This window comes from Pollicipes pollicipes, unplaced genomic scaffold (assembly GCF_011947565.3).
Source record: "Pollicipes pollicipes isolate AB1234 unplaced genomic scaffold, Ppol_2.1 Scaffold_4295;HRSCAF=5057_pilon_pilon_pilon, whole genome shotgun sequence".
NCBI lineage: Eukaryota > Metazoa > Arthropoda > Thecostraca > Pollicipedomorpha > Pollicipedidae > Pollicipes > Pollicipes pollicipes.
In genome coordinates this window covers 7,360,175-7,377,597 of record NW_023596461.1, presented here as the reverse complement: position 1 = coordinate 7,377,597, position 17,423 = coordinate 7,360,175, and the positions used below count along the sequence as shown (strand labels likewise).

The 17,423-nt window shown below is 50.8% G+C and overlaps 1 protein-coding gene across 1 annotated transcript in view; it reads right to left on the bottom strand.

Moving 5' to 3' along the window:
* The window catches only part of LOC119096616 (T-box transcription factor TBX20), a 76,155-nt gene that overhangs the window by 19,285 nt on the left and 39,447 nt on the right, over positions 1-17,423 (bottom strand). Inside the window, exon 6 of the mRNA XM_037219513.1 lies at positions 14,445-14,770. Coding sequence (XP_037075408.1) covers positions 14,445-14,770 — 326 coding nt within the window. The remainder of the gene's footprint in view (positions 1-14,444; positions 14,771-17,423) is intronic.

Here is a 17,423-nt window from a genome sequence, read left to right as displayed (position 1 = left end):
GGTGGTGTTCAGTAATGTTTACCCACCACCCCAATATTCATTTTTGACACGCTCGGACATCACTCGCACTCAGGCGATAGAATCGGCAATGACCCACGAACCCTGGAGCGAGCAAGTTATGAAAGCATTATCGGCCCGGCAGGTAATGATGGCCCCGTACACAACCCACACTAAATGCTGAAGGGAATGGATTTATACACGCCATTCCTGTCACAGGCAATGACTCTCACCCATGTGCAAACTTCTCGGCAATTGTTGCAAGGCATAAGTTATGCCGGGGCAAATGTGAGCGCCCACTGTGAATTCGTGTTCCGATGATGCATGTTCACCAGGCTTCCGGTTCACAAGTCATCCAGCTGCGCCGTAGTTGGCGGATCTGCTACTAGATGGCTCTGGCCGGCACTTTGCCTGCGCTGCGCGGCTGCACCGCAGGGCTCTGTACAACCTGAATCGGATGATATATGCATCACATTGTCTGGTGACTTCAATGCATCATAGTTTACATGAAGCGAACTCCATTGTTTGCGTTCACTGCTGGAAACGGTAAAATCCATCATTTGAAACGCGATCGGAATAAATCTGGAATGGTTCGACAACAATGCTTACAGTTAACCGCGAGTGAAATCGTGCGAAGCAAGATGTATACTGCATGGCAAAAGGTACTCGCGACACAGGTCAGGAGGGCACTACTCTGGGTGAGAATGAACTTTGAGCCGCCCTGTTAAACCAAATGGATAAAGAGACTGCAAACAACGATGGGTAAAACGCAAATCGAGCTGGGTCTTAACATGGGTGAGGTGTATCTACGTGAAACGTGCAATACGCTAGTTTCAGAAATGCTTAGCATGTGTGATGCACCCAGGTCTGCCCAGTATTTTTTCAGAGGTGCTGCATTCCATTTAAAGGGTCGCGAGGGAGAGGGAGAGAGAGAGGGGGGAGGACTTACCCACAGACAATGTCTTAAATGTTATTGGGGCTCATTTCTGTTTTTGGCGCCATTTTTCATGGTCAAAAGACAAAAATAGCCCAATTTTCTCCAAAAATCATTGGATCCCGCGCCCCGCCGATCACAGCGGTGGTTGCGCTCATGGATATGCCCTGGGTTCAGGCCGCCTGCTGGTAGCCCAGCCCATCACTTGTCAGAGGCCCCCTGCTGCCCGACGGAAGCCAACCGCGCAGCCCTGACCGCCGCGCCGCTCGAGCAGCTCCCCGGCGCGTCCGCCGCCCTCCCGGCCGGCACAGCGCTCCCGATCAACACTAATTACCCCTCAGCGTCCGGCGGCGGCCGGCCTCCGACTGCAAATGGCAGCGCCGTCGGCCATCAGCTGCACAGTGCTGCCGCCTGGCGGCCAGGTGCGGCGGCTGCTCGGTGGCGGCGGCGCCGCGGCGGGTCTCAGAGATCCCGACGGAGCCGACCAGGCGACAGCGGACCAGCCGGAGGACCCGGCTCGCTTCTGGAAGACTTACATAACGCTGTGCCGTCCCACGCTTACGTGACAGCATGTGTATGGGCTGGTGCAGGAACATGCACATGTTCACCTATGTCATGGAATGGATGAAATCTAGCCACTGCCGTACCGTGCACTGTATACGCTGGGTTACGGGGCACGCCATTCTGTTGACGGGAAGGTGAATCAAGGTGCGGTTATTAGTTAAAACCGTCCCAATACGCCATACTGTTTTTACCTGTGCTGTGGTTGAATGGGGCCTGTTGGTTTTAGGAAGATACAAGGGCGTAAAAGAGAGCAAAGTTGCTGGAGAAAGCAAAGCACGAGTAAACCCTTTTTGAACAGCTAGGCAGCCGAACAAATGCATCTTATTGTTTACAGAGGATCACAAAAAAACAAAAGAACTGGCCAATAGCAACGCCTAGTGATGTAGCCTTTTCATATGCGCTTCGGAAGTGTATTCCTGCGCACTGCATCTTGTGTGTTTCCTTTGTTCTTTTTTGCGAATGGCTCCCGTTTAATGCTTCATTTATGCTGCCGTCTAAGACTTAGATTATATTTGTGTGGAAAGCTATGACTGAACAAAGCCAGCTCTTTACGGAAGGGTTTCTGCATTTCTCAAGTACTGTTTCGGCTGCTGCTTTGCGCACTAAGTGCTCAATATTACTCATTGTTTTTGTCTCTCGGATGATTTGCTAAGCTCGTGGACTTCCAGGGCTTCATGTAAAAAGAGGCGCACGTGCTTAGAAATGTCATCAGAAGCAACAAGTTACGCGCATTCTTTGGCTGAACTAAATCAATCTGGTCATGTAAGAGAGCTTCTAGCAAAGCCAGCATGATATACATTGTAACAACTCTGCAGCTGTAATAAGATCATATATGGCGGTGCCTATCCTATATCTCAATTCATGCACGCACGTAGGTAACCTAAAACCTCCTCGTGCCGCACTATGTGATCTTATGAAAACTCTTCCAAGGGGAAACGCTGATTTGCGAGCTGAGTTGTGTCTTGGTACGTCATTCAAGGGCAGACAAGGACTCTCCACACAAGGCCTCTGGCCTATTCCACGGTGTGATACGGCCCCAGCCCAAAACGCAACTCATCGCTGGACTTGTAATAGCTTAGTGTCACATGAGAACCTGCAGCCTATCTTTGTTTTTGCTTCGTAAGAACACACGGACCATGAACTGAGAATGTGCACTCCGACGTGTCTCACTAATGGTAACGATTTTATTCTCAAATAATTGCGTAAACCTACGCTGTTCCAGGCTTATAAACTTAAACGGTGCGACTTAAAACACGTCAATGACACAGCTGTAATTTTCCACTTCCAAAAGGTCGAACTGACAAACATGAAAGGACGGATAAACATTCGAAACGAGTGTGCTTTAAAATACATGATTTTCACATTCTTCACATCAATCAGTTTCTCCTGATGTATAGCAGATCAGTCAATATGATTCCTAAAATTATTGTATCAAGTATCACTAGTTGCATTCATTGAATCATGGATGAAATTTGGTGATCATCAAATTATTTGCATTCAATAACATCCAAAAGGAGTAAACTTACTCTTAAGATACATGAAAATGATACAGTCGTATACAACTTTTGCAAACATACTCAAGTTTTAGCATAGTGCATGATGTTTCATCATCCCCGCAGGCATTGGGGCAGAAGCCAAGGCTAAAGATATCATTGCGCCACCATTTTAGGCAGGTTTACACTGGCAGTCACCGGCGAACGTGTTACCTAAGCACCATCTACCAAACATAGCGCTACCACCGCCGAGCGCCTTACCTAGTCACCATCAACCAAACATCAACGCTACCCCCGGAGGGCGCCTTACCTAGCTACCATCAACCAAGCATCAGCGCTTCCACCGGCGAGCGCCTTACCTAGCCACCATCAACCAAACACCAGCGCCACCACAAAATATGGCTGGTTCACTTCGACCTCTGCAAGGTGTTAGATATTCCATCACTATAAATATCGCTGGTTTTGGTGAAAGTGATGCGGTGGATGGGGTATGACTTTTTCTGAACAGCTGTTTTCATCAACGCATGCGCCACAGCTGTCCTGCATACATAGAAATAGTGAACCGGTGTGATGACTCTCCTGGTGTGAGGGCATGAATATCCTTGGCATAACTTCAACTGCATTAATACCCACACAGACCTGGTTAATTCAAGCTCGATAACACCGGCGGCTACAGAAAAACGGTAAGCTAGGCGGCTGTTCGCGAATGTCACGTAAACAATGAATAAGCAGAAGACGTGTCAGACGCTCTGAGCTGACACCTGTGAGTAGGGTCTAGTGATTCTTGTATTCATTGTATCTTGAACGGTAATCTGTCCAGACCTCCTCTGGACGAATGTAGCATTCCTAATAAGCTGTTTGTAATCCATAACGCGTCATTTTGGGTCGCACCCAGATTGGGATGCAGTCACTTCATTTGATCACTACTTGAGCAGCTCATTTTTGTATACTGTCAGCACTTTAGATGAGGACCAGAACGTGCGTGCCACTTTGTCCTCGTTGGGGTGCCTTGGCACCCACTGTGACTTGGCCCCCACCAGTCGTTTCCGTCATAATTTTAAAAGACAGTGTTTTGGAGAAGTTATTTACCTCCTCTCATCCCGGTGTATTTTATGGAGAGTGTTCCGTGCACTTTGATCACGTTGTCTGGTTCCCGCGGTGAGTGAAGTATAAGGTTACTGACGGTTCCTGTTCCTGTTCGGTGACCTGTTCGGTGCCTGTGGCCTAGGCTCAGTCGTGGTGCCAGTGATGACAAGATTTGACCGAGCGACCCGACCGCCGGTCCAGTCGGTCAGCGATCAGGGGGATGGGGGTGGGGAGGGGGAAGTCGCAGGCAGGAGATCGGCGCCGGTGGTAGATCTGTTGCGTTTGCTCAACAATATGGTGGCTGAGGGATAGACTACGTGTCATGCTACAACGCCACCAGGTCGTTCACTTCAACCGAGGCCAACGACCCTGTTGGAGTCGAAACTGCATTTCGCCGCCATTTTCCGAGCCGGCTGCCTAAATCCCACGGCAAGCTCAGTCTGAGCGTGGGTCGATGAGGGCAAGCAAGCTCCAGACGCAGCCCCCGCTCTCGGGCAGGCGCTGATTCTTATCTAAACCGAGGAGGGCCACCATTTCTCGAAGGTGTTTACCGACGAGAGCGATGAAAGCGATTTCACGCTGATGAGTGAGTGGGACCCTGAGTCAATGGGAGATTCAGTGGCATGCGCGGTACCATGCATCCTTTCCCTTTGGCCTGCGGGCAAAAATGTGTCAGGCCACACCAACCGCATCAAACCGCTGTCCTTGCAAACATACAAACACACAAACTTTGCAAACATGCCCTCAGGCAGCGCGGCGCCAGTGGCGATGACACGAGGCACATTTTCTAAGCAGGGTCGTTTTACGCTGCGAGTTGGAAGATTAAGTTTCTCATTTGCGAGCGATAACAAACAGGATGTGTTAATGCAGTCTTGGATGTAATCACGTCATGTGATTAAGCACGTGGCTCAGCCAAACAATTCACCATGTTCTCCACTCTCAGTGCAGGGAAGCATCTATATACGCTTCAGCGAGTGAACACCAAACTAATGTTTGCACACCAGGCTTAAAAGCTATCTTTGTGTTTCAAATGATTGATTCTAAGATGGGTCTTCCTCAGCCTGCCGTGTTCCCGTTATTTAAACAAGTAGGACCAAGCGGGATAATACCCTGTAAGACTGACCTATCTATCATCACATTCTTCTACTTCGTAGTTTTCTTCAGGCCTGTGCTGTTGCTGGCTCGTTTCAGAGCGAGCACCCATGATATTAGTTTCTAACCCCTTACAGACGTTTGGAAAACCGTTCTTTCCTTACCACTGTGCGCAGACCAATTAAAGCGAAATTGACGAGAACCAAATTCTTACTTGATGAGGCATCATCATCAAACTCTGTGTGGATACCCATACAGGCGCAACGGTATGGTTTGACGAGCTGTCGCAATGAGCACACAGCTGTCAGAGTTTGAAGACTGCGTAAGCAATGCGTTTCTTTAAACGTTCGTGCATGAAGAGTGCTGCGCCCTTTACAGCTCGCCTGCAAGATATCTTCCGAACAGCTCGCCAGATTACAATTAGACGAACTATGTAAAGTTTTTTCACATCTGACGTACATCTTGATTTCCCACTCTGCCAGGTCAGGGAGAATCACCTCATAATCCTGTTTGACGACAACAATATATAACACATATTTTGCCATGCCCGACTCTGTTGGAGGCCAAAAAGACGTCAGGCACGATGAAAATGCCGGCTTGCGCTGTTTCGTGACCCCCCAACTTAGCAGACTTTACAAAGAACGGTAAATCACAGCCTGGCAATTCAGTCGCATTCATTTGCATTGCCCCAGTCCTACCTCGTAAATCAAGACTGTCCGGGGCCGCAATAAATATGGTCAAACTTATCAAGAATATCTATCCGCAACGAGCAGAGAAGCAGCCTTTACTGAACAAGACGTGCGGGAGCATCTCCCAACTGGGTTCAGTATCATCGGATGTCCACAGACAACCTCCGCTTGTTGCGGGCATCAGCCTGAAAATCCCGAGTTCCTGCTAGTCTCAGAGCGGTTGTGCCTCGGGCTGCACCGCAGGCTTTCTGACCGGGATCAGAGAGAGCCTCGGGACCGGCCGGGCCTCAGAAAACCAGTCGACTCCCACCCGGGACGGGCATTCTCAGACAACTGGGGTCGTGGCGTGCAGCACACTTCGCCGCACTTCCTGTGTGACGTCAGAGGGGCGATTTGACGGTGATCTCTCGCCATGCTGCCTCGTCGGCACATACCTGGATCTCCGGCGTTGACACCGGACGTGCCCGTGCCCTGCAACTGCGGGGCTGCTGTGTGGAGTAGGGGGGCTCGGGCTGAAATTATATGCCGTGGCGATCTTTGCAGAAGCAGCGTCAGAAACGTCGAACTATCATACCAATGACGTCATCAAGAAGAGTCTGCTCCGCGAGTTGCGACGAGACTTAACGCACGTTTTTAGATGTACTGGAGAAGGTCTTCTTCCGTACGACTTGATATCATTAAATCCTGTTCATATCCTTCCCAGAATTGCCAAAAGTCGGATTTACAGGCGATCGCTATGACTCACCTCCCAATTCGCTTCACACGATAGCTCGTGCATGAATGACATGATTGGCATTTCCAATAGCAGCGACATGGTCAGTTTCCAAGGTCGCGGCTTGCTTGCCTGCTCTACCATACTTTAGCCGGTCCGTCAGTAATCGGCTTGCTCACGACAGGGCCACTCGCCAGGCTGTCGAACGCAAGTCTGCTCCAACAGGGCCACCCGCCAGGCTGTCGGACGCAGGTCCGCTCCGACAGGGCCACCCGCCAGGCTGTCGGACGGAGGTCTGCTTCGACAGGGCCACTCGCCAGGCTGTCGGACGCAGGTCCGTTCCGACAGGGCCCCCCGCCAGGCTGTCGGACGGAGGTCCGCTCTGTCCTCCAACATTGTTCCGTTTCGTTCGTGGCTGAAGCAGCATCGTCTGAGAAGCACATACTTTTGGGGGGCCACTTGCATGAAACGTAATAGTTGGTTGCCTCGTTTCTTGTTTTGCACAAGGCAAAGCACAGCTGGCAAGGCTTGCGCCGTCCGACAGTCATATTCCATAGCCTTCCTCCCATGCTCAAAGAACACCAAATCTATGGCTGAATGTCCATAATCGAGCACTGATAGCCGAATTATGTACAATAATTCAGAAACAATGCGACTGACAACAGGAGGTTCTCCTTTTTTGCTTTGTTCACGGGTTTTCACTGGAGAATTTCAGCGGTTCATCAAACGTTCAACACCACTAATAACCTGACGTTAGTGACTTGGGCGGCATGGAGCTATGGACGTTGCACGGCTCAAGTATTGTCAGCTGGACACTGCATCCTGCATCAAACTGGGCAGCTGGCAAGGCTTGCCCTGTCCGACAGTCATATTTCATAGCCATATAGCCATTTCACAGTCATATTTGATCCTCCCATGATCAAAGAACACCAAATCTATGGCTGAATGTCCATAATCGAGCACTGACAGCCGAATTATGCGATGATCTGGCGTACATGCCCGTCCTAGATACGCGCTGCTGCACAGGTTACGATGCTCCCCGGTGACTGTCGACATCGCTCCTGCCAAGGCAGAAACAAAGTGCAGCTATGGACTTGTGTTATGAAGATGGGAGCTATGTGAGTCCACTCACCTGGAAAATGGCGTTCCGAGAGCGAGGCTGTCACGTGGTCCTCAGACCATTTTTAATTCTGATATTTTCTGACCTCGCAGCTTGGCTGTAATTTTGCTTCAGCTCAACTTCCCATTCATATTGTGCGCCTGTTGCAGTTATGCAACGAGCAAGCCTTTTCTGCTGAACTGTGAGCGTTTTTTGATGAATTGTTTCCGCCTTGGGACCAAAGCATGCATGGATCTCCGCTCGAAGCATCTGCGGTAGAATCGCTAACAGTACTTGTTTTTTAGTACAGCTTTCGAAACATCGGCGGATTTCCTGGTTCGGACCAGCAGGATGACAAAAGTCGCCAGGTGTTTTCAACCACAACGCATTCCAGTTTATTTCTTGTTCAGCGCGCTAGCCTAATATTTTCATTCCACCACTTTGATGTGATGCGACGAACTAAAGTGGGCTTGTCGGAGATTTCGCTGTATATCATCAGTTGGGTGACCGCCTCATTTTTGCGGCGAAAACCCGTCGTGAAACCGACAGATACTGGATAGCTGAACGCCGTGTTTTTTCGCCGGTTTTGTAGGAAGGTGAATGGACCCTGCCTGGAAGAAAACCATAATATGGAGGTTTCCAAGATTCGTCAGATATGTTCTTATGATGAGACTTATTGATATGATAACTCTTATGATAAGTATTCAATCAACTTAAGGGCTGTAAACACTGGCAAGCGTCTGAGGTCTGCCCGTATTTTGGCTCCCTGATCAATGTCCATGGCGGAAAGGTCACTCAAAAGCATTTTACTAAAGGTCCAAAACGTATATTGCTAATGTAATTTGGTGAATTATAATGCAATCGCTAACTGTCCTGCTGGTTAAACACCAACTCATAATGTCGTTTGGGCTAGTGAAAGGAAAAGTATTCTAGTAATCTATATGGATATATAAATATATATATATATATATATATATATATATATATATATATATATATATATATGTATATATTACATTGCAGCATATTTTCTTAACACATTTCATTTGCTTTTGCCAGGAGTGCTGTCTTCACGCTTGGTTAAATCTGTTTATTTGTTCTGAATTTTCGGCGATAATGCGTTCCAATATGAGGTTATGATGTCAAATCAAATTTCACCTGGTCACATTTCACCTGGTCATGTCAAATTTCACCTGGTGATTCTTTACAGCAGCGTTCTTGTCCATGACATTAGTGTGAAAGACAGACCTGCGATCTATTGCGATTGAACAGCAACTTCTTGACGCCGAATGTTCTCCTCATTCTTTTAAAAACAGAGCTAGAATGCATTGCGTTTGCGCAGCGCTCCACTTGGGAAACGGAGCTCTGTTAACATTGTTAGCTTTCCCGGTTCCAAACTGGAACTGTGGGAATAAGCAGCGCGACAACACTGTGCACTGTTTCCACACACACACTGTACTGTTACTGACAGTGGACTGCTTCCAGTGCGACATGGACACACCATTGTTTCATGACGACGAGCTGCATGGGGTAGATTTTCTGAGCATTCTCTCCTATTGACTATGTGCTTCGGTCGAATGGTGACACTTACAACGATGATGCTAAAAAGTGAACCGCACTGTTACCGCATCAATGCGTATGCAAGCGAAACGGAGACATGCCCTGCAAAGCGGTTTCTGATATAGTTAGTGTCATACTCATACACATACATTCACCCACACGCACGAACAGTCGCAAGACTGATATTGTTTTGTCATAGATAATGAATAGCAGAACATGGACTCGCCGGACAGCTGCTTTCCAATCGCTCCCACGAAGGATAAGCTTAATCAGTCATTATATATCCCACTACACTGTATCTTCTGTATGTACTATTTCCAGCGTTGTATCCAGTACCTAATCCTACGTCAGCGCTCTTCACGTCCTGCCGGCACTAGCGCGCCCGCTGTCTGTTTGCGAGGCCATCAATTTTTGACGGTGATCTGTCTCGATGTAGCTTTCTTGGAGCTTTCTGCTCCGCTGACCACCCAACTCCAACCCTTTGAATGGAAAGCGTAGAAAGTCTAATGCAATATTGTAGTCGAGGTGAACCCTGATTGATTTCCCGTCATTATCGTCAAGTGCTTTTCGGACAGGATACTGTCATATCAAACAGCCACGTCCTTTGAACACGGGACCATAAAGTCACCCAAAATGAAGCACGGCTGCGTTCAGTTTGAGTGCTGCTGGTTATGCATAAACATTAAAGAGATAAATGGCTTTCTGAGTGAGTGAAGCGTTATTACATCAGAATATACCATGAATGCGCCGCATGGATTTGGTGACGGGAGATAATGTTGGCACAGAAAAGCATGCCAGTTCCGGGATAAGTAGCACAAAAATCATACTCGCCGTGTGCTACCACAATACGCCTGAACTCACATGCTATGAAATACTCCTGTGGTTATATAATGTGGACTGTATGCATTCAAGCGTGCAACAAATGGAGCCGTTTTCGTGGTTTTCAAGTGCAGTGATGTGATTAGTGTGATCAGTGCAGTCTTGAGAATTTGTGAGGATTACTGACAAGAGTTCCTCGAAATTATTACTCGCCATAAACAGCTCACTTCAGATAGTTCACAACAGTTCAACAGTGGTAATGTCGTGCGCATGAGAAACCAGGCTAGAGACACGGGGAACCAAAGGCACGAAGTTCGATCCCTGCGGAGGCCACCTTTCCTGCCCGGGCGAGAGGCAGGCGACGCCGTATAGCCTCAGTCGCCAAGTGTGTCGTAAAGCCCCAAGGGCACACGCTATAATCCAATGGGTCACAGTCTACTTACCTGGGGTCATCGTCAAAGATTCAGCTCATTTCCAGGTGTCTTCCGGAAGGAGGCTTCTACTGGCGCTAGTTTCTACCGCTATACGATGCTAATAACATTAGCATTCACTCGAGTCCATGCGTAAGTCATCAGCAGTCACATCGATTCATCTGTGAACGAAGTAATCGAACGCATAACTCCTATCGCCAACCACTGCGCTACCCTACAGAGATGACAGAGTTCACTGATGACTTGAGTGGTGCCGGCACTGCGGGCCACGCAAACAGCGACTAGCATTTAGCAGGTCATCATCATAGCAGGTCATCAAAACCCCGTCGGGAAACCTGCGACCCGCTTGGTGCTCAGCGTGCAGTGCTCTCTCAGTGCTCTCGTCAGCTAACCGCCAGAGCCGACCCGTATTGGAGGAAAGCTGGTAGCGCGATGTTATCTTGCACTATCTGTGCCGGAGCCTGCCAGCACGTTCGTCAGATTAGCCCTCAGCCAGGGTGAAGCCAACGCGTCGTGACAGCGCCACTCAAAGCTGGACCGGGATGGCCGGGCCGGCCGCCAGCCCGGCTTGACCTGAAGTCTTCTTGACCGCTGCATCCGGATGGCACTGTGCTGGCGTGCTCTTGGCGCCTGTATTCTGGATAGGAACACGGGGGAGCGGACGCATTGGTAGAATTGGAATACGTGGTTCGCTTCGAGGAACTGGGAGCTACCGGAAAAAAATCATGTTTGAAACTAAATGCGTAGAAGGCTGCTCTGTTTCTCCTACTTCTCATGGCCTTTTCTTGTGGCCACGCGTTCACTCGTCGTAGTTGTTCTGCGAAATTTTTGGCTTAACATGGGGTCAGATGGGAGGGCAATTATACTTCGCATGTGACGGCACTCATAGTGGAAACCTTAGATATGGTAGCGATGTCGGCAATAGCGAACAAGAAGGAAAACTGAACAAAATGAACCTTTTAAACAGTGAATGTTGATGTGATGTGATGAACAAAATGAGAAAATAATGAACAAAAAATGAACAAAAAAACTTTCGAAAATGACGACACACAGAAATGTGACGATCCGGCATCAACGATGTAAGATGTCACGATCATCAACCGATCAATCAAAGCTGTTCATGCACTCAGAGATTCTTGGGGCTGTAAAGAGGCATTTTTAGAATAAAAACTTTCGTTGCCATCCAGACAAAATAGAAAATATCTTTGGCACGCCCCATTGCTTCATTTGGTATTCTTGCAATAAAATGTACCTGGCAATCTAAAACACCACCACAAAATCAGATCTCAAGCTATTGCTGGTTATTGCCGGCTGCTGGCACGCTTTCACAGCGTTAAATGTACTTAAGAGCAAGTAATCCTGGGCGTTTTTAAGCTACCGCTTAATAAAACAGTTCTAGTGCCACGGGCAGCAGACACGGAACATCGCTTGGAACATCAGAGTGAAATGCAGTCAGTAGCTCCTTAATCCATAAAGCAATTCTTCAGTCGTTCGATCTCCTCAACGTTTCTAAGGGAACTTATTACATGAGAAACATGCACTACTTCCAGCAGCGAAAAAAGCAGTGCTTTGTTCCTCTAGCCTTCACGAGCAGATGTCAAGAACTAATATTTGGCAATCAATAGATAGATGAACGCAAGCAATAAAACATGGCAAACTTGTATTGCCATGTGCCATGATTGCTCTCGTTCGTTCTGAACATTTCTGTTCGGATGGTCCGGTACCAGCCGCTTTCACGGGCCGTGCCGCAGCTGAGGGAACTTTAGTGGTGTTGGATCATTACTGGCGTGAATATTCATGGTCTAACAGGATCACAACGCTGGCCACCCGCGCGCGGGGTAGTAAAACTTCGGGTGCGGAGTTTGGAGAGTTTCGTTTATCGCTCCAGCACATGTTCAATTTTCCGTTTCCATGAAAATGACCGGCGTATTTGTTCTGTGGTGTAAAGCACCCGTCAAGCCCCATAAAAGGACGCTCACTGCAGCGGTTGTCTGGCGTAATTTGTGGGCGTTTTTCAGGAAGATAAAGACATGCAAATTCTGAGATAAACATTGCCCGGCGAGCAGACCTCAAAACCGACATACCATGAGTCGGAAAATCTCTTGCTGGAAATAATTGACACTCAGTGTACCAGGAAGTACTGGTTTATCAACGTTAGAAAGCCAAGAGCTCAGGGCTTTCCTTGCTTACATGAAGCTACCGCGTTATATAAACCGATAGGTGTTGTGAGCAGGGGGCGAAGTTACTTTGCATGCACCATCTAACTCTGAATAAGTATAATGATACTGCATCATTCACAATGATACAATTCTGCCAGTGTGATAATATTCCGTGTTATTCCTCGTATGCGGTGAATTTTGCGGAATGGCTGGCTTTGGTCCCGTCTCCATTGTCATGGTTGCGTGGTGGGCATTGAAGTGTGGTTTCCAACATGGGTTCAGCCTGCTTCTACCTGCGAAATGTCTAGTGCAGATGGAAGCGCTTCGATAGGTTGTCGGATCCGCTCCATTTTTTACGGCATACAATATGCACTGGTCCCATCACAATGGATGTATTTATATACTAACAAGTAAATATTCAACAGTCATTATTTCATGGCAGCCCTGCCCGAATTTATGAACAAGGCCGATCATGAGCTCTTACTTCAAGAGCCTAAGCCTAAGAGCAACTCAAGTGCATTGGACACATCAACTCTGATTATGTTGAGCAACATTTTGAATGCCAGCCACTCACCGTACATGCTAAAGTGTCTTCAAAGCCTTGACTTTTTATTGACTTTGATCGTCATGAGAATCTGTATTTTGAATCGCTGCAGGTGAGTTTGGTGCTTCACAGTCGTTCCGTTTTATTCGTGGCTGCTGAAGGACTGCTTTTAGAGCTCAGGATGTTCTCAAACCCACTCTGTTCGAGGTATGTTCGAGGTCAGATCCATGTTTCTTTCCTTTTCTCTCAGCCTTCCTGCGCATGGAGAGCACCTTACATCTCAGCTACCAAGGGGTTCTGCTGGGTCCAGCCGATGTCAGTTCAGTCACGTATGTGGTAGGTACCAATTTCATGCCATCGTCAATAGTATTTTCACCCCGGCCATTAAGGATATATTTTCTCAAAATAAGGTGAGTGTGGTGGAGGAGCAGAGAAAATGGCTGAAACCAGCCAAACGTACAGGGAAAACGGGTTCCTCTCTGGATTACACCCTCTTTCTTTACATGGTTAGCAGAGGGTGAGGCTAGAACCCCAAACTGTGAAAAGAACGAATAGGGAAAATTATAGTACCCAAAATGAATATGGAGCCGCAGCCCTGCCAGGCATCCGCTAATTCCGGAAACTTCGACACCATGTAAATCTTAATGTATTTTCAGAACATCGACAACAATATATTTTACATGAAACAATGTGCATTTGGTCGCGCGGGTTGGTATACCACATCCAGGGAGCTCACGGCTAAAGCTAGAGCGGCTGGCCGGCGTCAGCGCGGTGACGGCGACTGGTGACGGGGCTCGCGCGCGATACTGGCACCCTCTCCGGCCGACCCGCACCTCTGACCTCCAGCGTGACCCCCACCCACGGCTGGACTAGACTCGACACGTAGGGTAGACAACGTACCAGATGTAGACAACGCACCAATTAATGTACAGACATTCGGTTTGTACCTCAGCTATATTATACGTGCGCGCGCCTGTTAAACCGTATACTATGTAAATAAAACACCTCGCGCCACTGACCCTGTGACGTCACGTCCGGCCAGCAACGTCACAGGCGACCAATCACGCATACGGATCTAAATATCACCTTCGGCATGGAGCGGCTCGCGCGGGCGGCGGCCTAGACGGCCGTCTTGGGGGGCGGCGAGGGCGGCGAGGGCGCTCGCTTGCCGGGCACGCTGTAGGGCGAGTAACGGCTGGCGGCCGTTACGTGCACGGGCGCCGGCCGCGTCACGGGCGCAGCCAGCGCCGGCGGCGAGGGCGGCAGGCCGGCCAGGCCCGGCAGCAGCGGGCCGCCGCCGAACACGCCCAGCGGGAAGCCGACGCCGTGCAGGGCGCTCCACTGGGACCACAGCTGGGCCGTCAGCGGGAACGGCGCCGGCGGGCCGCGCGCGCCCAGCGAGTACAGCTGCCCGACGGCGTCGGTGCCCAGCACGCCGGGCAGGCCGGGCAAGCCGGGCAGCCGGCTGCCCAGCGCCGCCATCTGCGCGCGCGCCTTCTCCACCAGGCTGGAGTTGTCGGCGTCGAGCGGCGGCGGCGGCAGGCGCGGGAAACCGTACTGCTGCGAGTCGAACATGAAGTCCAGGTTGTCCCTGCAACAGGCGGCGGCCGTGTGAGAGCGTGCGGGAGACATGCGCACCGCGCCGTGAGAAGGCGGCGCCGGCTGCGACGCGGCGGTGGGAACACCGCGCCCGCACAGCCAGCCGCTGTCCCGGACGACAGCGACGCACAGTGCGACGAGCCGCGGCGCGACGGCGGCATTCGCGACGCGACAGCCTGCGCCGGTTCCCAGGCCGCCCACCAAGTCCACAATGACTCTTTCTGCGAGTGCGGCGAGAGCAAACACGCCCGCGTAATTAGTGTTAATTCGCGCCGGGCGATAATTACAGGCTGACAATCAGTGATTCATATTCGTATTCGCCGCAGCCGCGCCGCGCTGTGGTGGGCAACGCTTACCCAACTGCTCTGGCGGCATTTAACGTTTCGGCTAATGCGCCAAACGTGGGCGCAGTGCCGTAAAAGTCTGTGCCGACGATTTAAAACCTGTAATTTCGAATTATGCTGCGCTGCGCTCTGTTGGGGCCCTCCCCGACGCTGCAACGCTGATGTTTGGCCAGCATGAAAACACAACATGGAGGGCACCGCTCTTGTCTGACGTCACAATGGTGGAACCAGCACTAACTCCTCAGCTCCATGTCCGGTAGTGACGCATACTAACTGCAGAGTTATGGAGTGCGGCGAGGGCGGACGTTCAACAGCCCAGGCATGTTTCTGGCAAGTGGCAATGCGTGTGGGCTGGTGACTATCCCAGACGGCTGCACGCGGTGATCAAGAATGTGATGACCTGGCTTGTGTTCGGTGCGTGTCGTCGAGTCTTGAGAAATCGAAGACGGCAGCGAGCGGAGTAAAGAGGCAATCTCTGGATGTTTCTGATCTCCCAAAAAGAAATAACAAAGAGCTCGAAAGTAAAATATTGTTAGCATCAACTCAGCCAAAGGGCGCGATAGCCGCTCAGCTTGGCGATAATGGCGCAGTTTCGTGGCTTAGATGTTTTAAGATTTTATAGGTTTGTCAAAGGTTTTGCTCGGGACAAGCCAAGTTGAAAGTAATGCCATTGTCGGTCAGCTGTATCCAACTGTACTGTTACTGCGAACGGAATCACGTTTACGCGAAGGGATCACGGGTGTTTCCGGCTGTTCCGGAGTCTTAGTGAGGAAGCCTTTATCGACTCTTGCCGGAGGAACACCTGGCTCGCCGGAACGCTGAGATCGGAGGTTAGAAAGCGAACGAGAAACGACCTCGGAATGGCGCGCACAGGCAACAACACATTAAAATAAACTACTTAAGATAGCACTCAAAGCAAATCTGCACACGGGGATCCCAAAATGTCAAAACAGCATTCGGATGCATTGTGGACATGCAGTTTAAAGTAATTGTTGAGCGCTTGAAATCTAGAACCAGCGGGAGCCGTATCGGCGGGATGGTCACTTCCAACGTATCCAAGTCTCATCAGTCGGTACCGCGCCGGACCACGCTGCTCAACAGTCGGTACAGCGCCGGACCACACTGCCGAACAGTTGGTACAGCGTCGGGCCAGACCGCCCAACAGTCGGCACTGCGCCGGACCACGCCGCTCAACAGTCGGTACAGCGCCGGGCCAGACCGCCCAACAGTCGGTACAGCGCCGGGCCAGACCGCCCAACAGTCGGTACCTTACCGGACCACGCCGCCCACTGACCCGGGCGATCCAATTAGAGCGGCGGGCGCGCGGCGGCCGGCGGGCAAGCCGGGCGCCGCCGGACGTGTGGTATTAATGTCGGGATTTGTTCAGCAATCGCCGCCGGCCGGCCGGTCCGTAATAACACCGACACAACTGCTCTAATAATGATAAATGGTGAACTCTCCCCACCTCGGAGCGAGCCATTACCGCCCGGGCGAGACCACCGCGGCTCCCCGCGAGGGCAGCGGTCACCGGACGGGACCGCTGCTGCTCCCCGCGAGGGCAGCGGCCACCGGACGGGACCGCTGCTGCTCCCCGCGAGGGCAGCGGTCACCAGACGGGACCGCTGCTGCTCCCTGCGAGGGCAGCGGTCACCGGACGGGACCGCTGCTGCTCCCTGCGAGGGCAGCGGCCACCAGACGGGACCGCTGCTGCTCCCCGCGAGGGCAGCGGCCACCGGACGGGACCGCTGCTGCTCCCCGCGAGGTCAGCGGTCACCGGTCAGGATCGGAGACGCGTCCGCGGGCTCACTGCTGCTCGGGCGGGGAAGGAGACGTGACGTGACGCGGCGGCCTCCGAAGCTCTATGGAGAGCAGCCGGCCTCAGGACGAGCCGGGCCGGTCACCTGCCGCCAAACGGGGCTATTCCTACTGTAATGTTTTGGGCAGGTGCCGTTCCGATGTGGACGCATTGGCTTTGGTCGGCAAATGCGTCGCGGAGCTATGACCGGTGGCTTACGAGGAGAGCTACGAAGTGTCCCGCCTACAACATCAAGGAGTAATGTGAGCGACGCCTGCCACCAATGATGTTTTCGGTGGTAATGATGGATGAAAGATGGGATCATTAGTATGACCACCCGGTCTGCAATTACTATTGCACTAACGTCCACCGCAATGCAACGCAGCCACCTGTCATCCGGCCGCCTTTCGAGAGCTGCTGCATAATTCATGCAGCAGATCCTGCTCTAAAACCTGCTGGGCATAAACACTCCCCGTAGAGAAAACTTTTTTCAGTTCTCATCCGCC